This window comes from Equus caballus, chromosome 22 (assembly GCF_041296265.1).
Source record: "Equus caballus isolate H_3958 breed thoroughbred chromosome 22, TB-T2T, whole genome shotgun sequence".
In the NCBI taxonomy this organism is placed as follows: domain Eukaryota; kingdom Metazoa; phylum Chordata; class Mammalia; order Perissodactyla; family Equidae; genus Equus; species Equus caballus.
The window spans coordinates 49,299,992-49,327,723 of NC_091705.1; the positions used below are offsets into that span (position 1 = coordinate 49,299,992).

At 61.9% G+C, this 27,732-nt stretch overlaps 1 protein-coding gene across 2 annotated transcripts in view; it reads right to left on the reverse strand.

Moving 5' to 3' along the window:
- LAMA5 (laminin subunit alpha 5) overlaps positions 1-27,732 on the reverse strand; it is a 51,817-nt gene that overhangs the window by 20,319 nt on the left and 3,766 nt on the right. For both annotated transcript variants that reach the window (XR_002802991.2, XM_023626870.2), the window contains exons 2-28: positions 26,313-26,465; positions 16,411-16,528; positions 15,431-15,549; positions 15,163-15,333; positions 14,829-14,926; positions 10,369-10,484; positions 9,826-9,944; positions 9,570-9,660; positions 9,111-9,245; positions 8,866-8,925; positions 6,574-6,714; positions 6,354-6,491; positions 6,124-6,258; positions 5,906-6,040; positions 5,695-5,832; positions 5,117-5,160; positions 4,787-4,892; positions 4,595-4,647; positions 4,398-4,503; positions 3,813-3,912; positions 3,502-3,658; positions 3,238-3,376; positions 2,895-3,037; positions 2,704-2,810; positions 2,453-2,606; positions 1,762-1,922; positions 1,565-1,673 (exon numbers count right to left, since the gene is read on the reverse strand). Coding sequence is in view for 1 of the 2 variants with exons in the window: in XM_023626870.2 (XP_023482638.2) it covers positions 1,565-1,673; positions 1,762-1,922; positions 2,453-2,606; positions 2,704-2,810; positions 2,895-3,037; positions 3,238-3,376; positions 3,502-3,658; positions 3,813-3,912; positions 4,398-4,503; positions 4,595-4,647; positions 4,787-4,892; positions 5,117-5,160; positions 5,695-5,832; positions 5,906-6,040; positions 6,124-6,258; positions 6,354-6,491; positions 6,574-6,714; positions 8,866-8,925; positions 9,111-9,245; positions 9,570-9,660; positions 9,826-9,944; positions 10,369-10,484; positions 14,829-14,926; positions 15,163-15,333; positions 15,431-15,549; positions 16,411-16,528; positions 26,313-26,465 (3,246 nt within the window). In the remaining variant the exon portion in view is untranslated. The remainder of the gene's footprint in view (positions 1-1,564; positions 1,674-1,761; positions 1,923-2,452; positions 2,607-2,703; positions 2,811-2,894; positions 3,038-3,237; positions 3,377-3,501; positions 3,659-3,812; positions 3,913-4,397; positions 4,504-4,594; positions 4,648-4,786; positions 4,893-5,116; positions 5,161-5,694; positions 5,833-5,905; positions 6,041-6,123; positions 6,259-6,353; positions 6,492-6,573; positions 6,715-8,865; positions 8,926-9,110; positions 9,246-9,569; positions 9,661-9,825; positions 9,945-10,368; positions 10,485-14,828; positions 14,927-15,162; positions 15,334-15,430; positions 15,550-16,410; positions 16,529-26,312; positions 26,466-27,732) is intronic.

Genomic DNA, 27,732 nt, shown 5'->3' on the forward strand with positions numbered 1-27,732 from the left:
TGCTGTCTGCAGTCATTCAAGTGCACGTTGACTGCCTGCCTCCCCACAGCTCCAGGGATGGGACCCGGCAAAGGCCAGCACTCAGTAAGCCCAGTTCACCGGCAGGCGTCTCTGCCCCAGGCTGTCCACTGCGGTGTAGGTACACATGTGACAAATACAACACAACACGAGACATCGCAGCGCGTCTAGAAAACCCTACAGCGAAGACAAGAAACACTGCACAGACTCAGTGACCCCACAGATCCATCTCCAACACGGAGTTGGCGAAAGACGCAGCACAAAAGAGGAACCCAGGTGTCCCAGTTACAGAAAGTTCCGGAGCAAGCAAACTAAGCAGTGTGGTCAGCGCGGGGAGGTGTGACCCCAGGGGCCTGAGGGCCGTCGGTGGGCAGTGTTGCTTCCTGGCTTGGGTGCTGGGGCCGGGAGAAATGCGCTGGCCTGTGTGCTGTGGGTCCTTTCCCATGTACACGAAACAGCAAGTTTAAAACACCCTTGTCCCCAGTGGCAGAGCCGTGGGCGAGGGCAGACTGTGGTGTCATGCATCGACCACTCAGGAGAAAGCAACGTGGTCCATGCTATTAGCAACATGGCAGAAACACTGACTCTGGAGAGTGGAGTTGGAAAGATGTGGGGACAGGAAGGGGGTTGGGAGGTGGGCCAAGGGGTAAAGGGCACATGTATGTGGTGATGGGTGAAAGCCAGACTGTTGGTGGTGAACACGACGCAGTCTATGCAGAAGCTGATAAATAACAATGTGCACCTGAAATCACACAATATATAAACCATTACGCCCTCAATAAAATGATTGAAAAAAACATCAAAAAAAGAGAAAAAGGAAAATGCAGGATGAGGGGGTGACTGTATTACAAGCCTCTCATTGATGATTGATACTTCAGTAAAAATGCGTGCGTGTATTACCCACGTGAACTTTTCAAAGGCCAAGGGAAACGTAATGACTGTAAGAGGTTCTGTGAGAGCAGACATCATCCGTTCTGTTACTTGCAGAATAAATTTTTACGCTTGGTTCTGTGCATCAGAATAACGACGACTATTGCACAGGATTTAGTGATTACAAAACAGGTTTGCAGGTATCTGGTCTGTGATTTACTGCTCACAACTCCGTGAGGTTGGTACAGAAGCAAATCACCATGACGCTGGTGAACTTAAGCTTCAGGACCCGGTGAGCAGGCTCCCTCCTAACCCAGGGGAGGGGTGCTGTTCACATACGGACATGTTTTTGCAAATTATACCAAAAAAGCGGTCTTTGGTTAAGGTCACTTTCATTCCACTCCAGCTCCAGTGCATCGTACTTCCCCTTCCACGGCTGCCATGGCTGTGAGCACTACTTCTAAATAAATAGACATTTTGTGCTCACAGGGAAAAAACCCTGCAGGTAAGGGGTGTTCTAGAAAACTCAGGACCAGGAGCTGTGGGTGGGGCTGGTGACGGGGACCTGGGCTCCCTGCACTCTTCTCCCTACCTCTGAACGTGCTTAAGATCAGATAGGAGACCTGACCCCACGGGAGGTCGTGGGGACCGTGCAGGTCAAGGGGCAGGACCTTACCAGGAAGAAGCGCGCCTGCTCAGCTGTGAGCCGGATGCTGGCCTCTGTGTCCAGATGGAAGAACACCAGGTGGTGCTGGGCGTCCAGGACAGCACCTCGGCACAGGGTGCTGGGGCCGGGCAGGGGTGGTCAGTGGGTGGGGCAGCCCTGGGGCCCAAGCCCTCCTCTCCAGCCCCCTAGCCCCCGACCCCATGCACCTGTATGGACAGGGGTGGAGGGTGAGTGCCCCCTGCTGAGGGGCCCGCTGGGGAGTGTGCACCGCCACGCCCACCTCCTGGCGGGTGTCTTCATTGGCGTAGTCCACCACCAGGGCATAGTCGCCTGGCTGCGGCACCACCACCTGCAGCTGGACATCCACCTGGGGGGACAGGACAGTCAGAGGCCCCGCCCCAGCCCCCACCTGGAGAACAGGACTCCATGTGCTCCCTGGACATGGCTCTTCCCACTGTCCTCCCTCAGAGCCTCCTCCCGCTGGTCTGAGGGCCTGTGCACCTGCTGTCCCGGCTGCCTGGGCCACTCCTCCCAGGACACTGCCTCAGCCGCCACCTTGCAACCTCTGCTCACTCCGAGCCTCCCCTGCCCACCTGAGGCCCACTGGCCTCACCGCTGCTGAGTGCCCAGAGGTCTGGCCCGAGTCTTGGAGTGAATAAAAGACCCAACACCTGTTTGTGATCAGCAGAGGGCTGGAGCCGTCAATACCATTTACAGACAAGGCCCGAGGGTGTCCTGACTCCCGGTCAAACCCACGGCCTCGCCCGCATCTCTCTTGCCCTGCACCTGTGTCCTGTCACTGCAACACGGACCCCTATTTCCCAGGCCAAGGGTACACCTCCCCACAGGTCTTGACCCCACTCGGCCGCCCCTCTGTGGGGCCCCAGAGACACTCACGTCACTGCCTAGGCAGGCGGCCAGCAGCGGGTGGGAGGGGCTGAGCTGCTCCGTGGGGCAGGGCCGAGGAAGGCTGTTGTCATGACGACAGAGGGCTTCGGGCCCAGCGGCCGAGGGGAAGCCGTCCAGGGGCAGGTGGGTGTACAGGAGGCAGCTGCCAAGGGGGACATGGTCTGTGGTCAGCAGGGGCAGGCGGCCTGAGCACAGTGAGGGTCGGGCCCCACGCCCCCGCCCATCGGGCCGACCCTCACTTCTCTGCAGAGCGCTGGTCAGTGGGCCGGAACGTGCAGGCCTCGGTCACCCGCAGCTGCAGGAGGGCCGCCTCGTAGTACGCGCTAGGCAGCAGGACCACATAGTCCTGGGGCAGAGCGGGCAGTGGGTACCATGGCCCTAACCACCGCCCCGCCCCGCCCCACCCCGCCCTGCTCAGCCCCTGCCTCACCAGGAGCACCCCTGTGGCCTCCACGAGCAGGGCCCAGGTGCCAGGGTTCAGCACAAAGGGCTCCCCAAAGCCTCTCCGGGGCACGGTGACGAAGGCAGGCTCCGTGCTGGGCGGGAAGGCCACCGGCTGGCTCTGCTCTGTGCCTGGGAGCAAGGACGGTGAGACTCCCGGACACAGCCCACCAGCCAGCCCAGGCCGCACGTTGCCCAGGGCCAGCGGACAGGCTAACCTCCCCACCCTCGTGCGGGCCCAGGGCAGGGCTGGGGCTGGGTGGGATTGAGGCGTGAGTGGGGGCAGGGGGAGGGCGGGCGGGAGGGGCAGGGGCACCCCCGCCAACACTCACAGTTGGTGCAGGTGGCAAACTTGCCCTCCTCTTGCACAGACACCCGCCCACTCACACTTGTGGGCCCACGGTTGACGTATCGGAAGACCAGCCGGAAGAGGTCAGGGGAGCTCACGTTCAGCCTCGCCACGATCCTGGGCTGTGGGGAGGTGTGGAAAATCAGGGTCTCCCCTCCCTGGCCATTCTCAGCCTGGTCCTGGGACCGCAGGGGCCTGCCCACCAGCTCAAGCCCCGAGCCGGGGGCTGGGGCTGTGCCACACCCACCTGGATGGGCGTCATCTGCGCATAGCCCCTCCAGCTGAAGTTCTCGAACTCCAGGGGGTTGAAGCCGAAGCGTATGGCGTGGCCCTCAGGCGTGGCTGCCTCCTCCAGCTCCAGGCGCAGGTGGTGCAGGTCGGGGAGGTAGTGGTCCCGCGCTGGCCTGGCCACAGCAGGGGTGGTCAGGGGCAGCCGCCATCCTGGCTGGGCAGGGCAGGCACTGGCCCTGCACAGCCCACCATGGTCCCCAGGGAGCAGCCCAGTGGACAAGCCGCCTCCCCGAGCCCCTTGCCCCTGCCTTGTCGGGGGGCACCCACTCGCTGCAGGTGAGGCCCTGGGTGTTGGGGCGACACCGGCAGGCGCCTGTCCTCGGTTCACAGCCCTGGCCCAGCGCACCACCAACATCACAGCGGCAGCCTGCAGTGGGAGGGAGTGAGGTCAACGCGGCCCAGCCCCCTTGCCTTAGTGCTCCTCCCACAGCCCCCTGGCTCAGGAGCCTGCTCCGGCCTCAGAGACAGGCCCCTGGGGCTCTGTCCACCCTCTGCCGAGAGCAACCGGGCCTGAGAAGGCACCTTCTGTCTAGCACTCGAGGCTGCCTGGGGCTCTGGACACCAGAGGCTCTGAGTCCAGGCTCGGGGGCAAGGGACCTGGGATTGACTAGCGACGTCCACCAGGGGTGCGGGTTGGAGGGCAGGAGGATTGAGGGCAGAGATGGTAGTGCCCCCTCTCTCCCACACCCCGCACAGGCCTGGCCAGGCATCCAGAAGCAGCTCAATGAGTGACAGTCCAACATCTGGGCCTCCCCGTGCCCAGGCCCTGGCTGGGGCCCTCGCCCCACCGGTCCCATCCTGGCTCAGCCTCCTCCGCGACACAGTCAGAGGCGCGAGTGAGCAAGGACCTACTGCGGCAGCCGAAGTAGTCAGCCCGGTCCAGCCCGAAGAAGCCATCCTTGCACGCCGCGCAGGTCTGGCCACACACGTGGGGCTTGCAGAAGCACTGGCCGCTGCCCTGGGGACCGAGGGAGAAGGTGGGACCAGGCAGGGGAGGGTCTCGACACGCCGGCCCCCACAGCCCCCAGCACCTCGGCCCTCAGACTCACCAGCTGGCACTCGGCAACTCCACCCAGTGTGCCCCTGGGGTCACAGCTGCAGCCTGGGGGGACGGGGGCAGGGCAAGCTTGAGATGGGGGAGGGGCAGGAGGGCCTGGACTCCATCCTGCTCAGGATTGTGAGGCCAGCCCTCACCTCCCAGGGCCCCCAGCACCCCCAATACCCACTCCAGGCACACTCACGGGTACAGCCTTCAGGGGTGCTTGGACTCAGCCCCCAGAACCCGGGTTTACAGCGATCGCAGCTTGGTCCCTCCACATGAGCCCGGCACATACAGGGGGCCTGTGCCTGGGAGAAGATGAGACTGAGGGTCAGAGTGGGTCCCTGTCCTCTTGCCCACAACCCTAAGCCCTGGAGCCCTGCCCTGTCTCTGGCATGCTCCTGGAGTACGGACAGAGGACTACTGGGGAGGAGGTGGGCCCTGAGGCTGCTGTGACAACTGAGCAGCAGAAGGAAGCAATGGTCTCACTGGGCCGCACCCATCCCCCCAGCGAGGGCTGACCAGGGCTTACCTCAGGAACGGCTGGGGCCAGGCCAGCAGGGTGGCAGGAGCCAGCTGTGGAGACACCCGGACCATGGTCATTCCTTGGTCCCCGACCCCAATGGCCAGCGGCTTGCCCAGGACCAGCCAGGACTCACAGCTCCATGGGAGCCAGCACACACACCTCCCACACATATGAACAAGCGTGAAAACCTGTGCTTCTGTGCTGTGGTCCCCACAACATGGGTTATGAACATGCAACCAGCACACAGAGCATGTGAACACGTGTGAACATGCACCATGACGAACAGCCACACAAGCACATGTGTGCACAAAGCACGTGAACACACGGATACACGTATAGCACGTGAACACAAATAAGTGAACACACACATCCAAGAACACCCACATAAAAATGTGCGTGGACACTCACGCAGCACACGAACACACACACACACACACACATTCACAGACTGCAGCGTGTGAAGCACCACATGAGCACACGTGTGGGCAAGCAGAGCACGCGAACAGTCACGGGAACACCCAGCACACAAAAGTGCGCATGTGAACAACACACCCAGCACACGACACATGCTGCACCAGCCTCACCTTCACAGTAGGGGAAGTTGTAAGCACCGGGCACACATGTGTCACACCGCAGCCCCGTCACACGGGGCCGGCAGCTGCACTGCCCGCTGCGAGGGTCGCAGGATGCATGTAGGGAGCCGTCGGCATTGCAGTGGCAGGCTGGGGAGGAGGATGGGTGTGGGCACATGGTGCGGACACAGCCGCCCTCCCGGCCTCCCACAAGGGCACTCACGGGCACAGTCGGGGAAGCCGTGGAAGCCGGGGCTGCACTCCTGGCAGGTGGTCCCCATATAGCCAGGGCGGCAGTGGCATACGCCACCCACTCCACAGAGCTGGTCCAGGGCACCCCGGGGGTCACAGGCACAGGCTGCAGGGGACACAGAGTCAGGCTCTGGATGCCTACGGGTGGCCTCCTGCCCCACTTAGGCTCCACCTGGGCCCTTTGCTCACCACGGCAGTCGGGGTAGCCATGGTGGCCAGGCCGGCAGCGGTCACAGTGAGGGCCATCAAACTCAGGTCGGCATAGGCAGCGGCCAGCCTCGTCACAGCCCTCGGGCAGGGTCCCTGAAGGGCTGCAGCCGCACACTGTGGAGTGGAAAAGTGCCCAGGGGGCCCTGAGCTGGGCAGCCCAAGCCTGGGCCCCACACCCAGCTGTGCCCACTGGGGGAGGCCTCACTCACACCGGCAGAGAGGGAAGTGGAAGTAGCCGGGGGCACAGCGGTCACAGGCAGCCCCTTCGAAGCCAGTCCGGCACTGGCACTGGCCCGAGTCGCGGTCACAGTCACCATCTGCCACACCGGGGCTGGAACACCGGCATGCTGCAGGGAGGGGTGGCATACTTGTCAGAGAGGGGCCAGGCTCTCAGTGTCCATGCAAGGACAGGGACAGGGCTGGACTCACGCTGGCAGCCCGGGCCGTAGAACCCTGGGGCACAGAGCTCGCAGTGGGTGCCCTGGAAGTTGGGTTTGCATACACAGCGTCCCACCCTTGGGTCCTTCCGGCAGGCATTGCCCTGGGTCCCGGCGGCACTGCAGTCACAGTCTGAAGTGGGGGAAGAGGAGGGGAGTCTCAGATGCCCTGCAGACCCGAGCCCTCCCTGCTGGGAAACCTCCTCAAACTCATCTCCTTACACTTATACTATGTTCCTACAAAACTGAAAGACAGTAGAAATCCCAAGAAGGGAGAGCCGACGCTTTGAGAAAACAGTGGTGTGCGTGAAATCAGGACAACTGTAAACACATATGACTAGTTGTTTATAACATTGATACCAAGTCAACTGCAGGCATTAACACAACCAGAGAAAAACGTAAGAACAAAACATAACAAGGCAAAGAGAAAACTCTAGTCTTTATAAATAATTCTGGGGGTCGGGAAGAAGGAAGAAAAAGTGTGCTAAATGTCTTAACTTATGCATGAAAACAGGGTCATAAATGCTATGCAATTTTTGTAACTGATACAATATGATGACTTGATATTTATCAAAAATGTAAGAATAACCATGGGACTGACCAGAAGATAGAAACAGAACTTGCAAACCCCGAGGAGGAAACGCAAACCAACCAACCCAAGCACCTTTTGTTGCTCAATCTGGCAACAGGCTGGAAGGGAAAAATGTACAGGAAGGGAGAAATGATACAATAAAGGCAGGAGCAAGCCCTACCGACAGCAGCCATAGTCTCTGTCCCTTTCATGAGATAAAACCCAAAGGTGTCAGTTTCACTCTAGAAGGAAAACCCAGAAATTATCAGACTACTAAATCTGAGCAAGATGCAATAAAACTAGGACTGAACCATCAAAAAAAGGACAGAAAGGAAATCTAACCACCCGGAGTTAGGAACACTCTTCTAAATAACTCGGGTGGAAAGGAACATGGAAACTGAAATGACACATTGTTTAGAAAGGAACAGTAATGACAACTCAGCATATCAACCCTATGGGGCCCCCCTAGCCAAAGCTACACCCTGAGGCAGATTAAGAGCTTTTTAACTCAGTGTTTCTCAACCTCGGCACCACTGACATTCTGGGCTGGGTAACTCTTTATTGTGGGGGTGGGGGCTATCCTGTGCACTGCAGGATGTTTAACAGTATCCCTGACCTGGCCCCGCTAGAAAAACACAAAATATCCCGAATAGCCAAAGCAATCCTGAGAAAAAAAGAACCAAGCTGGAGGCATCACACTCCCTGACTTCTAAATATACTGCAAAGCTACAGTAGTCAAAACAGCACAGTACTGGCAGAAGAACAGACACACAGACCAATGGAACAGAACTGAGAGCCCAGAAATGAAACCACACAGCTACAAACAACGAAATACCAAATGCACTCAGACCTCCACCACCACCAATTAGAAAGCACACCATTATTTTATGTCCTGTGATGAAAGGAAAACACCTGCCAATCAGACTATGATGTGCCACCAACCAAAAGATACATCCCAACCCCAGAAGCAGGCAAAAGGGAGAAATGCATCTCTGAACCGAGGAGAGTATCTTTAGCCAATCAAGCTGACGATAAGAATAAACGTTACTTCCTAGGGACAACAATGACCTGACTGATGTGTGTGAATGCTGCTAAGGTAACTCCAGGCTGGTAGAGTACTTTATTTTAAGGGAGCTACTTGGTGAGCTACAGACAAATGCCCCAGACGTGCACATCTAGCCTGGGCAGAACCTTCTAGGAAATTGTCCTACGGAAATAATTAAGAATTTATGGAAAGCTTTAGCCGCAAGGATGTTTATGTAGCACTATCTAGAAAAAAATCTGGAAAGAACCTAAATTTCCAACAACTGGGGGTTGGTTAAGTAACAGCTACATCTGTCCGAGCCACAGAGACCAGGAAATGACATGTTTACAGGACTGTGGTGGGTGAAGACGCAAGTACAAAACAGTGTGCACAGTAAACGTCAATGTTGGTCATGGCCAAGTGTGCACGCGCATGGCGAGGCTCCCGCGGTGGGCAGAGGGACTATCTGGAAGCGGGATGATTCTGGATAACTTTTTCTTCAACCTTATGCTTACTTATATTTTTGAAGGTTTTTTAGCTTGAATATGAACTATTTGCATAAAAATAAAAGAACCCAAAATAAGGTAAGATGAAAATCCTCCCTCTCTGCAGGGCCTTCGTGGGGCCCCCTCCTGCCCCACTGCTTCACTGGGGCCCAGGGCAGGGCGGGGGCCTTGGGGGCCACTTACTCACGATCTGTCCGGCCGGCAGCACCTGTTCCCCGGTGTCGTTGGGGAAGGAGGCCACCGCTGAGGGGAGGAGACACACGCGTCAGCCAGGCCGGGCCACCCTGGGTGTCTCCGACAGCTGGAGATGCAGACCCGACAAAAGGCCCCCCCTGGGGTCCCCCCACCCCAGGGTTCCGGGGCCCAGCAGGCAGTGATGCTCGGGCGCTCGGAGCCCCAGGCCCCCGCCCCCAGGCCGGCGTCCTCACGGTGGCAGAGCGGGAAGCCGGTGAAGCCCTCGGCACACGCGTCGCACCGCTCCCCCGTGAAGTTCGGCCGGCAGTAGCAGCGGCCCGTCAGGTCCTCACACGTCCCATCGGTGAAGTCCGACTCGCAGTTGCAGCCTGGGTGGGGCGGAAGCGGGAGGTCCTGAGACCCCAAGCCCAGGGCTCTCAGGCCCCGGGGGGGCTGGTCTAGGAAGGGGCAGTCTTTGCCTACCAGTCTGAGTAGGGGGATGAGAGCTGTGGCCAGGACTCCCAAAGCAGTGCAAGGGCCCCGGGGCCACAGGGAGCCTGAGGCCCTGGGACACCCCTACCTGCACAGACCCTGTTCCCAGGATGTCCCTGCCTGGGCAGAACCCCAAGACCTAGGATGTCCCTGCCCTAGGACACCCCTACCCGGGCAGACCTTGCTCCCCTGGAAACCCCACCCAGGCCGATCGCACTCACGGCGGCAGGCGTATGGTGAGTCAAGGGGCTGGTCTGGGGCGCGGTAGAAGCCGGGCAGGCAGCGTTCACAGTTGATGCCGGTGGTGTGATGCTGGGGGTGCAGGGCCGCTGAGTCCAGGGACACTCCACCCCCGGCCCCAGGTGACCCAACCGCACCCTCAGCCCCACGCCTGCCCTCCTGCACAGGGCCCCACCCACGCCGAGCGCCTCAGTCTCCCGAGCCCCCAATGCAGGCCTGGCAGCAGCCCGGCCCCACCTGGCAGTCGATGCACACGCCCCCACCCTGGTAGACGTTGTCCTGGTTCTGGCTGGCATTGCGCCGGTCCACCTCGGGGTCGTAGTAGCAGTCGTGGGCATGGCTGTGGCAGTTGCAGGCTGGAGAGAAGGGGGATTAGCTGTCAGACGGCCCTCCATCACCCGGCCTGGCTGGGACTGCTGGGACCCCCAGGGCACGTCCCACAAATCAAAGATGACCCCAGGTGTGGCCTGGCTCAGACAGCAGAACGTGCCATGTTGCCTCAGTGTGCCAACAACACACACGTGCATAAGTGTGTATACACGTGTGTGTCAGTGTGTGAGTGAGTGCATTGTGAGCACTGTGCAAGTGTGTGTGTGAACACATGCGGGGGCATGCGTTGTGCATGCATATGCATTTGAGTGTACATGTGAACATGTGGGTGAGCATTGTGTGTGCATGTGAGTGCTGTCAGCGTTAGGTAAGCACCTGCGCATGTGAGTGCATGTGAGAATGTTGTGCAAGAGTGTGTGTGTGAGAGTGTGTACGTGGGGGGACACTCACACTGGCACTCGTTGGCATTGTCAGTGGTGGCAGGCTTCCATGGCTGCTGGTTGAAGCCAGGGCAGCAGCGGTCACAGGAGCCCCCACATGTGTTGTGCTGGCAGGCGCACTGCAGCCTGTGGGGGACACAGGGCACAAGAAGGGCTCAGCCCCACGGTGGACCCAGAGGGACCCAAGGAAGCAGAGGCAGTAGGGGCTAGGTAGGGCCTTTGTGGAGGATGGGAGCTGGGGAAGGGGTATGTGTTGGTGGGTGGGGCCTGGGGCAGGGTAGTGAGTGGTCAGTAGTCCCTGCCTGCAGGTCAGCCTGGAGCCCTGGGTCCTTCGAGATCAAGCTATGCCCTCCCCACCAGGGCTAGGACCCACGGCCAAGCTCACAGCCTTCATGGGCCAGCTCTGAGGTTCAGGTCTCGCCCAGCAGGCAGCCCTGAGCTCAGCCAGACGCCCCCATACGTCCAGGGCACCTCCCAGAGGCAAGTGGCCAAGAATTGCTTCCTCTTCCAGCCATGGGTGGACACGAGTCAGAGGGCTGGAACCCTGCCTGCTGTCCTGGAGAGCAGCTCCTGTTGGCTCAGTGGGCAGGGGGACAGCTGGTCACAGCTGAGGACTGAGCCACCTACCGCACAGGACAACCGTGCCAAAGCCCCACCTCTCGGCACACACCTCCACAACTCAGCTGAGGTGGGGCAGGGATCACAGCCCCGTCCCGGGCTGTTTGCTCCGTGGCCCAGGCCAGCGCCACGGCTGCAGCGCTGCGCGTGTCCTGAGCAGCACCCCAGATGCCAGTCCAGGAAGACAAGACCCGAACTTCAAATCATGTGAGCCCAGCCCGTCCCCCACGAGGGTCCACAAGGCCTTGGAGTCACCCCGGTGCCTGACAGAGTCCAGGGACATGTAGGGTCCTCAGGAGGAGAGGACACAGGAACAGCCTGCCACGGCAGGTAACTGCGGGAAGCCCGTCTGCATTCACCCGGCTCCGAGGACCTGCAGCCAGGGGCCTGTGTTTGATTTTTCAATAATCTACATGGTCAAGGCACCTCTAAACCAAGAAAGTAACATAAAGAGCGGTGCCGGGCTAGAGATGCCCGGGGGTGTTTGGTGAAAGCCATCACAAAACCAATCTGGAGGGAGTCTTCCCAAGGCAGGGCCCACGGCACCGCACGGATGACGCCCAGCCGAAGAACTCGCAGGGGAACAGCACAGGAGCGTCAGCCAGCGCGGCCACAGCAAGACTCGACCCCAGAACTTCCCTTAACGGAGCAATCACATAGAAACCAGAAAAGAAGGCTGTGTAAAGATTGTAACTGAAGGAATCTGAAACAAAACAACGCAATGCTATGAAAAATAGGCACATGTTGACCAAAGACCAATCAAAATTTCTGTAAAGGAAAATAAAATCATTGAAACGAAAGACCGAATAGAAGGGCTACAGAGAAGGTCAGACACAGCTGAAGAGAGGGTCGGTGAGCCGGAGGGACCGTCCCGAAAGCAGCTCAGAAGAGAGGACGGAATACGAGAAGTTCTGAGACAGAAGGAAACCTTGAGAAGGTCCCGTCTGTGTAAGGAGAATTCCAGAAAGAGAAAAGAGGCAGGTGGCGGGACAGCCAACAGTCAGAGAGCCAAGGGCCAAGAACGGTCTTGAGTTAATGAAGACACCTATTCTCAGATTCAAACAGCTTGAGTCCTGAGCAACAGAATGCATGTCCACTCCTTGACACCAGAGTGAATCTGCAGAGAATCAAGAGAAGATCATGGAAACATCCAGAAGAGGCAGACACTGGTGCAGGTGACGGTGGCCTCTCCCAACCATCAAGAGACGCCAGAGACAGTGAGATGAGCTCTCCAAAGTGCTGAGAGACACGGCGCCAACCAGGAATTCTGCAGTCAGCTCCATTATCACCCCAGAGGAAGCGAAACGGCCATTTCCAGACGACGACTAACAGACTCCCGTGGAAAGAACAGCTGAAGATGCATTTCAGGAGAAGGAAACCGAGTTCCTGGGTGCAAAGAGAACACGGGACTGGGGAGACAAGTGGGCAGCTCCACAGGCAGTGGCGATGGAGCTCCGCTGGGCAGAACCCCGCGTGGGGCCAGGGCACTCGGGCCATGTCATCAGGGAGATGGCAGAAGAGCTGGTTAACTCTGGATTCAGTTAAGTCAGGTATGCCTGACAGTAAACAGGAGGAGGAAAGGAATGCAACAGGGTCACCAACTGAATGTCCCCCCCAAAGTTACATGTGAAACCTACCCCCCAGGTGACGGTCGCTGTGTGGAGGTGGGGCCTTTGGGAGGTGATTAGGTGATGGGGTGGAGCCTCATGAACACTATTAGTGTCCTTATACAGGGACCCCAGAGAGCTTTCTTCCCCCCTCCGCCACGTGAGGACACAGCAAGAAGCTGTCATCTGTGAACCAGGGAGCAGGTCCTCACCAGCCTCCAGAACTGTGAGAAGGAAATGTCCGTTTATAAGCCATCCATGCTACGGAACGGACTCAGGTACCAACAGAAACAAAACGTGTAACTTTCAAATCAAGGGAAAGGGTGAGAATGAACGAGAGGTTCAGTACAGAGCCGGGCAGGTTGTCAGCACTCAAAATGATGGGGTTGATAATGGAGGTGGGAGAGAGGGTACAGGTGGGGTTGGAAGCACAGCTGACGGTGGAGGAGGTGATGGTGATGGTAGGAGTGGTGACAGTGCTACAGGTAGGGGTGTTGGAGCTGGTGGTGATGGTGGTGGAGGTTGAGGTGAGGGTGATGATAGTGGAGGTAAAGGGGCAGAGACAAGCCAGCTGGAGGGGCAGAGGTAGTGGGAGATGGGTGCAGTGAGAACCTGGCAGGTTGATTATTTCGGGACATTGGTGTGTGAGAGCGTTGGTGCTGTGGTTCTGGGGAAGATGCCCAGTCCACATCATCACTCGTGCCCTGCAGGGTGAGCTGAGCTCATTCCACCCCCACGTGCAGGTGAGTCAGGTGGACGCGACGCCTTCCCAGCAGGTGAGGGCAGGCCCGCTTCTCCTCCGAGGCCAATCTGGCTGCCTAGCAGGCTCCCCTCCCAGCTCTCACGAGTTCCCACTTGGCACTTAATTTCCCAGAGCAATCAGCGGCCCCTGAGCTCGGCGCCTGATGCTGTGGGCAGGAGCCTGGCCCGGGCTGCACTGAGGCTGGAGGGCCAGGTGGGTCCTGAGGGCCTGCGGGAGGGAAGCAGCCGGCCTGAGCCCCCCAGCTAGGGGGACTGCACCCCTCCCTCCTTCAGACCCACTGGCCACACCTGAAGAGGTCTGGGTTTGCCTCTTGGTGCAGCTTTGACCGTGAGAACAGGGGTGAGCTTCTGTGCTGTCTGGGCTTCACTTGCCTCCCCTATAAACTGGGGTGTGGACAGAGCGATAAAACCCCAGCGGAAGGCACGGAGCAGGTCCAAAATCCAAGCGCATGAAGTGGGGGGCTGCACAATTTCAAGGTGATGGAAGTAGCTGGGGGAGATTGCCAGCTCCCCGCTGGGGGTGCCCAGGAACCTTGTCCCGGGCTCCCCATGGCAGGTCCTGCTGTGCCTCTCTCTGTGCACCCCCGTACCTGCTTCATGAGCCCACAGCACTCAGCCCTGTAGGACCACTGCGCTGGATACAGGTCTGCAAGCTCCCTGTCTTCCCAGAACAGGTGCTCCTGGGTGGGACCGTGTCCCCAGTGCAGGAGCAGAGCCCAGCATATGTTAGCTGAACACACAGTTGCTGACAGAAGGTAGGAAGGAGGAACGAATGAAGGAAGGAACCACCGCCAGGGCTGGTGCAAGGCAGGAAGAGGACAGCCCTGGCCTAGTGCCAGGCTCCAGCTGTTAATTTGGTGAACACTCATGGCCGAATTAGGGTGCCTGGAGCCACTCAGGCACACAACATCTACAGGCAGCCTGTTACAGATGCAGACTCCTGGGATCTGGACCCTCTCTGGAGGCCTCAGCTGCCCCGAGCTGGGTGAGCACAGCGCATGTCAGACAGGGCTCTCTGGGTGACTCCTTGTCCTGGGCTGTGGCCCCTGACTACAGTGGAGGGCAAAGGTCGGGGGGGGGGTGGGCAGCAGGGACTGTGTCGTTGTGGCCTGAGGGCAGGTGGGGGAGCACCCCACCCACCCCAGAGGACAGAGACAGGCAGCCTCAGGCCCATCACCTCCCTCTCTCACTCCCCTCCATAGGGCCCTGGGCTTCTCCTGAGGCGAGAGGGGCAGCTGGTTCAGGGGTCCAAACAAGAACCCCACCTCTGCTGGCAGCAGGACAAACAGGCCCAACCTAGGCACAGGGCACCTCAGGGAGGCTCCCCATGGCACTGCCTTCCCCTCACTGTGCACATGGGGAAACTGAGGCCACAAGTGGTAGCTGGTGCAGGACACACGGGGACAGGGACATGGTGGGCAATGGAACTCCTCCCTGGGTTGGGCAAGGGATGAGGGGGATGGGCAGGGACCGACGGCCTCACCTGAAGGGGTCTGTGGGGTCTTTGGCATCACAGACATCTGCGTGACCATGGCAGACACAGCGGCCGCCGATGCTGATGTCCTTGATGCTGTAATAGTACTGTACCCACGGCATGAGCACCGTGGCCCACCACACCAGCCCGGCCCAGCACCTGGCCCGCCCACGCCACCCAGACCACCCCACGCTGCCCACACCAGCCCACCCACGCTGCCTGGACCACCCCACCCCAGCGGCCCAGACCACCCCACGCTGCCCACACCAGCCCGGCCTAGCCGCCTGGCCCACCCACACTGCCCACACCAGCCTGGCCTGGCCCACCCAGCCCGCGTGCTCACCCGGCGGGTCACGGTGGGGTCGCGCAGCGCCTTGCCCATGAGGTGGCCCAGCAGCGTGTTGGTGCGCAGGAAGCGCAGGCGGATGTTGGTGGCTTTGGTGAAGTCGCGCAGCAGGGGTGAGTAGGAGAAGTTGGTGGCTCCCGGCCGCCCGTTCACTAGGGACACTACGATCTGCAGACAAGGCGGAGGGTCAGGCCGGGGCCTGGTCGCCACGATCAGACCGGCCAGGACCCCGCGGGCTGCCCCCCAGCCCCACTCTGGGGCCCACCTCGCCGTTCTCCAGTGGCACTATCCGGGAGTACTCCGTGGTGCAGATGACATCGTCGTCCCGCGTGACACGCTCCAGCGTCCGCGGCCCGAATCGCTCCAGGCAGTCCCTCTTGGAGGCTGCAGGAAGTGGACCAGAAGGTGAGGGCACGGGCCCCCAGGAAAGCCCTGGGACCCCGGGCCCGACGGCCATGCCCCTGCGTGTCTGGACTTCCTGAGCCTCACGGCCTCGCTGTGGGGCAGGAAGGCTGCGCCCACCTCGATGGCCACCGCCAGCCCCACACGGTTCTGCCAAAGAGTGGTGCTCTGGCTGACCGAGGAGCCTTCTTGGGAGGGCTTGGTGGGGACCCACACCGGCCTCTGCCCCTGCCCCAAGCCCAGGGGCTCTGAATTCGCCCACTGTGCGACCTGACCCCTCCGGGCCTTTGCTGTGCCTGTCCCTCTCTCTGTAGTGAATGTCCCCCTGGATGGCCCCCCCATCCCTGTCCTCAGGGTTCCGTTCTAGGCTGTCCTTTAGAGGACTACCATGTCCCCACTTTAGGGCCATGGAGTTTTGGGGGGACATGTGACCCATGCCTGCCCAATCGGAGCATCCCCACCAACATGACTGGTTGGGGTGGCACATGACATGGCCGGCCGGTGAGCATGGGTGCAGGGCCCCCATGCTCTCCTGACCAGGAAGCTAAACAGGCCGCCTTTGTCACCTCAGGAGCTGCTGGAGCATGAAGCCAGTCCAGAGGGAGCCGAGAGATGGCACGAAGGATTCCTGGCACCACCAGCCCCTGGACTCAGCTGTGGCCCATGTCAGGGGTGGGAGCCACTAAACCCCACCTGCCTTCAGGAACCTGCACCCAACAGGCCTGATGCATGCAGGAGCCAGGTGTGAGGGCAGGCCTGCTTTCCAGAGACCTTGAGAGAGCATGAAATGGCAGCCCACCCCAGGGGACACTCCTGGCAAGCCCCTGGCTCTGGGAGACTCACAGGCAAAGAACTGCCACGGCTGGTAGGTGTGGCCGAAGTCCGTGGACCGCTCCAGCACCCAGAGGTCTGGCCGAGGGGAGTTGGCAAACTTGATGAGCACATACGCCACATGGAAAACCTGTGGGGCAGCGAGGGTATTGACGCCCGAGGCCCTTCATGCTGCTTGGGCCTGGGCACACACACCCGGAGGGCCACCCTACCCTGGGAGATGGGGCTCCCTTTTCTCACAGTGGACACCTGTGGGTTTGCCTGCAAGGGCCAGATGCACCCGGGCGACAGGGCCAGCTGGCCCAGGGAGCAGCCTCTGGGCTTGCAGACCAGCCTGTGGCCACTTAGGCCTGACCGGGGACACAGAGATGAATGGTGGGAAGCCGTGGTTTCTGAAGGGCTCCCCTCCTGGGCCTGGGAGCTCAGGCCACCTGCCTGCCCATCCCTGCCCCAGGAGGTCAGAGAGCCACACTGGTCCTGTGGGCTCTGAGGCTGTAGTCAGGCTGGGTGGGGACTGGGGCCAGATGGGGCACACAGTAGGGGACAGCCTGTTTACAGGGCCCAGGCAGTGGGGCTGGGCAAGGTGAAGACCAGACCTCATCCTACCGTCCCCAAAGCTCTGGTGGTCGGCCTGGACAGGTGGCTAGACAGCGTCCCTAGCTCCCAAGTGAGCCTGGCCTCCTCACACAGCTGGCAGGTGAACCCCCTCCTGGGACAGGGGACCTTGTCTCTTCACCCTTGTCACTCCCTCATCATTCTCAGAGCCAACTCAGGACCTGCCCCCTTCGCCTGCTGACCAGTGCATGGCCAGTGAAGACCCCGGGGGCAGGTGGCATGGAGCAGCTTGGGCCTAGCCCCTGCCATTGTCAGGAGGCCCCAACAGGGGAGACAGATTGGAATGCGGGCCCTCTCTGGGCCGGGCTGAGGAGACCCTGCCAGCTCAGGAGTTGGAGGCTGGAACTTCGCTGGGCCCTGAGTGTGTCAGGGCAGCACCTGGCCAGGGGGAGGGTGAAGCTGCTCCTCCAGTGGCACCCAGAACCCCCAACCCCCTGCCAGGAGGCCCAGGCCCGCCTCTCCTGCTCTCTTCTGTGTCTTGGCCGGACCTCACTCCCAGGGAGGTGCCCACGCTTCGCTTCTCATCTCTTCCTAGCCAGAGGTCAGCATCTGTGGATGTCCCCATGTCCTGGACCCCTGGGGGCTTGGTGGGGCACCTCCCTGGCTGTCTGCCCTCCTGCCCTGCAGCCTTGGGCCCCTAGCCCCACCTGGGACATCCCAAACAGGGCACTTTAGACACCTCCTCGGGGAAGCCCTCCTGCCTGCAGCCCATCCTTACTGGCCCAAGGGCCCCGGACATGCAGAAACGTGGGAGGGTAGTTAGGTACCCCTTTTAAAAGGCAATTGTTGCGCGGACGCTGGAGGGCTCTCCTAGGCTGGGGAGCTGGGGTCTCACTGCCAAAGCTATTCCTCATACAGCTTGAGACAGACGTCCCCGTGTCAGTGCCTGGAACCCCTACCCCAGGCCATAGCCCCCAGGAAAGGGCTCTGGGTCCACTGAGAACAGCCCACAGGCTCAGGCAGAAGCAGCTGCCCAGCCCGTGGCCTCAGTGATGAGACTGGGCCACCGAGACCCCCGAGAGGGTGGGCACCTCAGCAGGCTCCACTCTTACACACACCTGAGAGTAACCCTGCCCACACACCTCTGGGGGCAAGCCCCTGGCGCCCACCCCAGCCTTGGTCACCCCTACATGCTGACCATAGTTTCCAGGCCTCACAGCTCTGAGGCCACTGAGCCCTTCCCTTCCCCCTCCCCGTGCTCGGCCTGAGGCCAAGGGAACGACAAAGCCAGACGACCATTTACCAGGCTGGGCTCTGTGTGGGGTATGTTTGGACTCCAAGGAGACCTGGGCAGGGCAGGCGGGGGGACAGGGACACCCCAGTCTGCACAGGAGGGCCAGCCACTCAAGAGGAGTTGGGGGCCTGAGACGAAGGGCAGAGACACACTAGTGAACATGCCACACGTGGAGGGTGCCATGCCCGACTCGAGGGCCTGGGATGAGCCCACTCCCCCCACCCCAGGCCCACTCGGGGGGGTGCCCCCAGGTGAGCTTTGAACTGCCCACTGGCCTTGAGGGTGATGTCATAGCCCAGGCCACCCACTGCACCCTCAGCGGGACCTTGCCCAGCCCAAGGGAGCAGGTCCCCTTCCAGCGTTGGGTGCTCTGGATTTCTGCCCCAGACCAGCAGGGCTCCTGCCGGCCAGCTAGGCCCTGGAGACTACGGGCGCTACAGGGGAGAGCGGGAGTCCCCTCCAGGGCTGCATGAGGCACAGTCACCCGCTAGCCCTTGTCAGCCTGAAGCTGCTGTGGTGACCCCACAGAAGGATGAAGGAGGGACCGTGGACCCCTTGTGGCCCCAGCTCTCAGGAGGCACAGGTTGCTAAGAATCCAGGCAGGGGGTAGGGTCCCAGGACCCCGAGACACACCCATTCTGAGTCCTGCCCTTCCCAGAAGGCCTGGCGTTTGTAGGGACAGGCCCAAGTGAAGCCAGGAGAGGCCTTTCCCGGGGGTTGGGGGGGGGCACAGGCCTATTCACTCACTGCCAGGCTCTGAGGTCATCTTGCATCTCACTCCGCCCAGTCGAGGGAGGGGCTCAAGCCTCTGGGGGGATGGATGTACACCCAGCCTGGCACCTTGGCCAACCCTCAGGCATTCCCGGAACCCTGGTGGGGCAGGGGGAGCCTGGGCGGCCTGGGTGTGCATGAGACACAAACGCAGGCTGCTCTTGGGGGCCAGCAGCACGGCCCTTACCAAAGGCCCCCGAGATTAAAATCTCCCGGCAAGTCCCCGGGGACCCACCCCCGCCTTTCCCTGAGCGAGGCCACCAGGCTGCACCCTCCGCTGGCCAGCTCTGTCCCTCCCCCAGGTCGGCGGGCCGGTCGCATTTTTCCCAGCTGAGAGCACTTGCACAAATATTGACTTCGACGACACTGATCAGGCAGGACAAGGGCAGCATGAGACTTCCACCCCCACACCCGGCACGCTGGGATGCGCTAATGAAAGACCCTGCCTCTGTCTGTCTGTCCACCTGGTCATCCGTCTGTCATACGGGCCCCAGACAGCTGTCCCTGAGGCCCTGGCCCAGGCTGGCGAGGAAGGAAGGTGTGTGCTCAGCGCTCCCCATCTACCCTCAATCTGGTCCCAGCTCCCAGGGCCACACAGCTGCCCTGGGCACGACCCGGGGTGGGTGCAGACCCCTGCCCTCGCTGGACACAGCCTTCCCCCAGCCCCACCCACTCTGCTCCACTGCCAAGTTGGGCTGACCTTTCCTGCTGCTACAGAGTCTGTGCAGAAGGAAAAAAATGTCTTTTAAAGCAAAAGCCACAAAGGCCTCGGAGCTATTTTTAACAATCTGGCTATTTTGGGGCCGGCACGTCTCCAGGACAGCAGCCGGACCTGCCTCTTGGCCACCGCCCCCGGCCCCCACACCCAGCCTGACCGGAGGGCCAGGGCTCCCCAGGAGGGGACGTGCCCCCATGATCAGTCTGCCAGGGTGCCAAGAGCCCAGAGAGCACGGGTCGGGCAGGAGCCCAGGGGGGGTTCCAGGCTCCAGGAGCCGTGTGGCCCTGGGTGGTCACTTCCCCTCCCTGGGCACAGGGCAGTGGGAAGATAAACAGCATAGGTGTGGGTGACTTGGTGCCTTTCAAGATGGTGCGATGGTTCTGAGAGCCCTGGAAGCAGCAAGCAGAAGCTAGCAGCCACCGGGCAGGGACGCTGCAGAGGGCACCAACACCACACCACACACCCTGATGTCCACAGGCAGAGTCGGGAGGGGAGGGCACAGGGGACAGGGCTGCGGTCTAGACAGCAGGAGGACAGCTCGAGAGGAAAACTGGTGTTCAGACCCCCCGGGGTCTCTGTAGCCCCTGACATGGGGGAAGAGGGTGACTCCTGGGCTCAGGCACCCACGTCACTAAGACAGGGCCACAGCTGGAACCCCCGGGAGTACACGGTGGTCAGGGCCAGCATACCAACCTCTGCCCAGGCCCTTCTCAGGCCCCTGGCCTGGGGGAGGAGGGGGCCCAGCCCCCACCCTCTCGGCCTGGCAGTGTGAATCACCGGGCAGTCTCTGACTCAGCCCTGGCCCCACAGGAAGCAAGACCCATGCCGATTCCTGGGGACGGGCCCGGGGCCCAGGCTGTGGCTGGGTGGAGGCAGGAAGCCCCTCCTAGACCAGGCATCCGGGCTAGCTCCCTGACCATTCCCCTTGGAGCGAGCCCCGGGGCACCCAGACCTCCTGGACCCCCCAGACTGCTGGGCCGGCCTTCGGGGCCATTGCACTAAATCTGCCTGGCCCAGCCCCCCCAGGTTTGCCCTCTCCTCAATGTGCCCACCCTCTCGGCAGAGACCCCATCTGGAAACCTCCATAAAGACAATCACCCCAGCAGGGGCTGGCTGGGCCAGGCCAGGGCAGGGCAGGTGTGTCTACTCAGGCCCCCAACTGAGCAAATAAACACAGGCATCCACACAACGAGATCAGGGATGCTGAAAACAGGCCACAAGTGGACCCGGCTCCCAGAGAGACAGCGAATGGAAAAGCCACTGCTGGAAAAAAGAAAGCATGGCAATGCAGAGAGAACAGGCAGAGGCCCCAGCGACCCCACTCTGCTGGGCGGGGTGCCCAACTGCAGAGCAGAGTGGCGGGACTCACAGGGAATGGGTAGGGGTAGAAGGGCCCCTGCCAGGTGTGCAGGAGCTCACCAACCAGAGTGGAGGGCAAATGCCTCGTGTGGCCCAGACCCTCGACAGAGCCGGGTCTGGGAGGGATTCCGAGGCCCCAACCACCCAGGGGCAATCTTGGTCCCCCTGCCTTGAAGGGGGGTTTCCAGGTTCTGCCCAGCGCTCCCTGGCCCTGTCCCCCCACCCCTACAGCCCAGCCCAGGTCAGGCCAGATGGTCTGGGCCCTGGGCCACAGGAAGTAGAGTTTTATCCCAAGGGGACCCCGAAACCCAAACAGTTTAGTCTCCAGTGAGCGGTACTGCAGGAGGCCAACGCTGTGCAGTTTGTTTAAAAACAGATGGAAAACAGGAGCCTCCAGGGCCTGAGGGGTCCAGTGTGAGGTGGCGGGGGTATCTGTGTGTGCCCAGAGACAAGTGTGCCAGGATGGCCACGAGCAGCCACTGAGGGCAAGGATGGCAGTGGCAGGATGCACAGGGCTGAGGATGGGCAGCCCCTCTGAGCAAAAGACCAGCAGAGGGAGGGTCTCGTCAGTTCTCGTGAGGAGAGCCGGGCCTGTATGGCAGGAGGGGGCCTACCCCAGGGATGCCACCAGGACCCTCACGCTGTCCTCCCCCCCCCGCACCTGTCCTGGCCACTGGGCTCTGTAACCTGAGCCTGGCCAGCCTCAGCCCCATTTCCTGCCGCTTCCCTCAAACAACCCCGCTGACCCGCACGGACGCTGGCCACATGGCTGGGCGCCCAGTCGGGCCTAGAGAGCCAGGCCAGCAGCACGGCCTCGTAACCCAGCAGGCCAGTGTGCACGTCAGGACCAGAAGGCCTGCCCAGAGAGCCCCGAGCCGGCCAGCCTCCGAGGGCGTGCCGCCCGGCACTGGGGTAGGCAGAGCTGCACAGGGAGCCCAACAGCCAAGGCAGCCGGGATGTCCTGGGGCCCTTCCAAGGCACAGGCGCTCGCACCCCCATGGACACAGGAGGAAACTGAGCCTGGGAGGCATGGGAGGCAGACGGCCCAGCCATGTCCAAGCCCAGCGTCTCCTTCAGATACCAGCACCAGGGCCTGGTCACTCCACACGGTGCTGTTTCCCCATGTGCCCGGGGAGGACTCACCTCCAAGGGTCAGTGTTTTACTGGGGCTTTGCTCCTTGGCACCCCCATCTTGGGGGGGAGCTGGCAGCCTCCCTACCTCTCCCCTGTCCCCCAGGGAGGGCACAGACGCCTCACCCTGGCACTTCGAGGCCCCCAATCAACACTTTTGGCCTCACACACAACCACCTCAGCCTACACCCCGACGCCAGCCCCTGGTCCCCCTCTGCACCCCCCACCTGGCCCTCTAGTCTGCTCTCCTCCAGCCCTGGGCCTCTCAGGACTGGGACAAAGGGCCAACCTGCCCCACCACAGGGCACATGACGAGAAAACAGCCAGGAGGGGATCAGCATTCCCCACCTGAAGCCGCCTGTGGGGAATGTGGGCCAGGCGGGCAGGTAAAGGGAGGGGTCTGCTGGGGAGAGGCCCTCCCCCAGGGCCAGGCCACCAGGGAGATGTCTGAGAGGGAGGGGGACATCTGGCCAGCCCCAACGCACCCTGCCCAGCTCCCTAAGGCCAGTGGGCTAATGTGGGACAGGGCCTGCGACCCTGTGGCAGAGCCCCTGGTGGGGCAGGGCACTTCAGTCAGGACCCACCCTGCCGCGTGGTCTGAGCTGGGGTGGTGAGAAACCAAGCCCACCCTGCCCTGGGTGCGGGGAAGGGGAAGCCCGAGGCCGGCAGGAAGCCCCTGGGGAAGACAGGAGATAAACAAGAACCCCATGGCCCTGGGGAGGACCCCTGGGCGGGTCACCAGTGGGACTCAGTCACCAGCTGTGGAGTCTTCCCGTGCCCCAGCCCGAAGAGAAGCCCCTCCGAGGTCGGCACCCACCAAGGCCCAGACCAATGAGTTGGTCCTCTCAGGTCTGAGGATTCCTGGCCGAGGCCCACACAGAAAGCAGGGCAGGGAGCCAAGGCCTGGCCTCTCCGTGCCCTTCCCAGCCAGGCCTTTGCTCCTGGAGCCTTGGTTTCTCCATCTGAAAAATGGGAAGGGAGAGGGTCCAATGGCCCCCCACCTTACCCTGGGATGGGAAAGATCAGAACAAGATGAGGTGTGGCCTGAGGAAAGGAAGAGCTGGCTCATGGAGGACCCACAGGGCTCGATGGCCCCCAGACGGACAGATGGACACACACTGCAGGGAGCAGGCCCACTAGCCCTAGCTCCCCCCGCCAGGCGCGAGATGGAGGCTGTGATGCAGCCCACCCGCCCCCTTTCTCAGTCCTCCCGGGGCAGGAAGGCCTCCTGTGCCCAGTGCCAGCTGCCCCCACCCCTCTTCCCAGGGCATCCGCTCCAGATCCCAGAACAAAGGCCACTGGCAGCTCGCGCAGGGGGAGTGCCCAGACCCATGGCTTCAGCTGGGCTTCCTGACAGAAGCCCCAGCCCCACCCCAGGATGCACGCCTCGAAGGACTGCCGGGCCCCAACGTGGGAGAGCCCCAGTCGGGATCCCAGCCTCCTGCTTGGCCCATCCCCCCATCTGCACCGGGGAGGGTGCGCGGAGGGTCCTGTCCTGGGGACATCCCGGTCTGACTGTGTGCAGCCGCTCCTGTCACCAGAGCTGGGGGGACTTGAGGGCCAGACCCCAGGGTCCCTGCGAGGGCCAGTCAGACATACTCCAGGCCCACTCCTCCCAATGCTTCTCCCTAGGGGTCCGGCCCTGGCCACTGCCCCTCCAGAGTCCTCACCTTCCTCTTTCCACCCTACATAGGGCTCCTCCACCCCAAGACTGGGCACTGATGGCAGGACCCAGTCTCTGTCCCTGACCCCACAGGCAGCGGCACCCAAGGGACCCTGGGCCTGCCGGGCACCTCAGGGAGGAAGGGGCAGTGTGCTTCCTTTTTCTGAAAGATGAGGCGGTGAACTCGGTAATTTCCTCTGGAGTTCTGCTGAGGCTCATCCCCGGGAGAGAGACTCCTCTCACCCACAGAGCTGGAAACCCGCCCCCTGCCCCGACTCCAGAGCACATGGGTAGGCAGTCCCTGTCCTCCCCCGCCCCCCACAACCAGAGCTGGCAGCCCCTTCGCCTGAACCAAGACAGGGGCTTGGTGGATTCATCTGCTGAAGGGAGGAAGGAGGGAGAGAGTGGGGAGGGAGAAAAGGAAGGAGAGAGCCAGGGAGGAGGAGGAGGAGGGAGAGAGGGAAAGGCAGACGGGCAGAGGGAAGGGCAGGTGGGTGGGTCAGCCTGCCCCAGGCAGCTGGAAATGGCCCCTTTCCCCGTTGTGTCATTTTACAGTTGGGGAAACCGAGGCTTGGAGAGGCAAGATGTGCGTGGTGAAACCCTCTGCCTGGCCCGGGACTGGCTACAGAGCAGACGCGCTGCTGCCTGATGTCTCCAGCCTGTTTCACAGACAGAGAAACTGAGGCTCAGGGGGCAACAGAGCCAGGAGTGGGCAGAGCCACAGGGCATGGGGCGGAGTGACATCCAAGTGCCTCCCTGGCCCCACCCAGTGCACCTTGAGCGGGCACCGTGCCCATCTGCTCTGCGGCCCCCTGGGGTTGCCAGGGAGACTGGGCCATTGTGTGTCCACTTAGGGCCCTTGCTCCTCCCCCAGACTGCCCAGGCCTGTCCCTGGGAGGGAGGAGGAGGAGGGGGAGGGGGAAGAAAGAACCCACCAGCTCTGCACAAGTTCTCGCTGACCGACCCCAGGCGGGGCTGGGCTCCACTTCCCCTCCCACCTTCCTGTGGGCACCCCTACGCCGGTGCCCGAGAGAGGGGTCCCCAGGGTCACTTAGGGTCTCGGAGGTCCCTCCCACTCCCAGGTACAGGAGAGCAGAGACATGGTGAAAACCCAGGGAGGGGAGGGAAATGGGCTGAGCCCCACCCACACCTGGGCCAGGTGACTACCAGCCCTGACTCTCAGGCAGGGAGCCCATGGTGGGCAGCCTGCTCCCCAGCCCACCCCTCCCCTGCCCCTCCCCCCTACTCTGGCTGCTTCTCCCTAGGGCATAACAGCTAATCCAGGCCCGGAAATTCCGGGCCACTTGTTGGGACTTGAACCCACTCCCTCACAGCCCACCCACCCACTGGGCCAAGCCTGCGGGCCTCCAGGCCAGGGGCAGGAGGTGCTGGACACTGTACCCCGAACCTGTCCCCAGCACCCACCCTTCCAGCCAGGCTCACAGGAGACACTTCTCCCTGTCTCTTCTAACAGCCTCAGGATTGGAGGGCAGGAGGCTCAGCAAGGAGTAGAGACCCACCGGGTCACAGCCTGAGATGGTGGCCAAGCCGCCTGGACTCAGACCTCTGGACTCACAGTCCCGTGCTCCGTCCTCGCCCCTGCCAACAGCGTAGGGGTCTGACAGGATCGCCTCTAGCCCCAGCTCTCAGGCAGACCCACGGCTGGCTGCTTCCAGGCTCAGCCTCATCTACCTGCCCCCTCCCCGCCCCATCCCAGGAGGCAATGGGACCGTGGGCCTGTTTCACAGGCCAGGACACCAAGGCCAGGCGCCTGGGCGGTCACACCAGGAGTGGGACACAGCTTGAGTTGGACCCAGCCCAGCTCCACCGAGGGGGCTCACTTGTCACTGGGAAACGTCCGCCCCTCCACCCCCCAAAGACCTGCACAGCAGCCTCGAAGGCCAAGGTGAGCCCTGAGCCAGGGCCTGAGTGCTCAGGCACACCTGACCCCGAGGTGGCCTCCACTGCAGCACAGGTATCCCAGGAATGTCCACTTCCTGGCCTCCTCCACATTCCTGGGGCCCCTCCCACAGCCGCTAGCCAGAGCCTGGCTCCCTGCGGAGGAATTCCTCTGAGTAAACACCAGGCCGTGGCCGGGGCGCAGCATCTCAGGCCTGAGGGGCACGCAGCATCTCAAGCCCACCTCCATGCTGCCCTCTCAGCACCCTCACCCAACTCCCCCTGTCACCTTTGTGAGCCCCCACGCCCCCTGGCGCTCTTTCCCCGTGCGCCAGGGGTACCGGAAGAACAAAGAGAAGGGCCCGCTGCCATGTCCGTGCTGGGCCCGCCACCAGCAGCCCATGTGCGCCCAGCCTCCCGGCCCCGCGCCCACTCCGGCTGAGACCTCACGGTCTGTGCCCCGGGGTGGGCTCTCTCCAGAGACACAGGGGTGGGGGCTGCAGCGGGCCAGAGAAGGACCCTACCTGGCCCAGGTCCAAGGTGACGTTGACCTCATTGTACTCCAGGCCGCGGGACAGTGGCGGGCTCTGCCACCAGCGCTCCGTGCCGTCGATGGCGTTGCTCACGGGGTGTGCCCTGTTGCTGTTTGCAGCTGTGCAGATGTCGCAGTACTGGCCCTGCGGCAGAGGGGGCAGTCAGACGGCCAAGAAGTACTGGGACCTCTGGACCCTCCAGTCACCCTCTCACCCCATTGCACCGGCCTCCACCCCCAACCTGTGGGCCCTCGTCCACCATTCACTCATTCAATGGGCAAACACCCACTGAGCACCTTGACTCAGGGGAAATGGCTCTTGTGAGAGATGGTCACACACCCATCACAGAGGCCACAGGAGAGCAGGGAGGGAGAGAGGCACCCGCTTCCGGTAGGGAAATCAAGGCGGGCCTCTCTAGGGAAGTGGCATCTGAGGCCTACACTGTAAGAGGGGTATGCTCCAGACAGAGGGGCTGCCTGTGTAAAGGCCCTGGGGCAGGAAGAGCCAAGGAGTAAACAACAAGAGTTGAGGGGGAAAAGGGTCCAGTGGAGGGACAAGTCACATACCCCTTATAGACGGAAGCCCTGGGATCATCTGGAGGCGAGGGGTCTAAGTGGCCAGGATGATCAGGAGAACCAGTTCCCTCCCTGCCTGCACCAGCCTGTTCCCCACTCTCCCCCTGCCAGACTCTCGTGCAGAGCTGTCAGGATTAGGGTCTCCAGAGAGACGGAATTAAGCCATTCCGGCGTCCTGAGGGGACAGGCCCCAGTGGAGGCATGTGGGCAGCTGGCAGGCGAGGCCTGGGCCTTCTGGCTCTGCCACTTCCGAGCCCTGGGACCAAGCCAAGCCCCGGCAGCCGCTGAGCCTCACTGTCCCCATCCGAAGAGTGGGGGTAACGCTGGCACCTGCCTCAGCCGCCGAAGGATTAACGGATCCCACATGGGGCCCGGCAGCTGCTTCTGTCACGGTCCAGCCACCTGCCGGGGGCCTGTCCTCTGGGGGGCAAGGGAGGCCCCTGGCAAGGGCCTGGCCCGCTGTCCATTGGAGAGGAGCAGGTGCTGGGAGCTGGGGGTGGGGCTGGGGACAGAGCTGGGCCCTGGCAGAGTGCAGGCCCAGCCCCCCACCCCGAGGAAACCAGACCTGCTGTCCCGCCACACAAAGGCAGCCCTCTGGGACTTGGCATTGATTGAGGCCTGGAGGCCGCGTCTGGGAAATGTGGCCGCCCCCCCCACCCCAGCCTCCCAGGGGGCCAGACCTCCTCCTAGGAGTTGGAGGTGGGAGCGTGGGAGCTTCCCTGCCCCTACTCCCAGGCTGGGCAGCATAGAGAGCCCCCAGGCCTCCACGGACACATGGCGTGCCCCTGCCACCCCTGGACGCATCTGTCCCAGGCTTCCACCATGCGCTCAGAGGG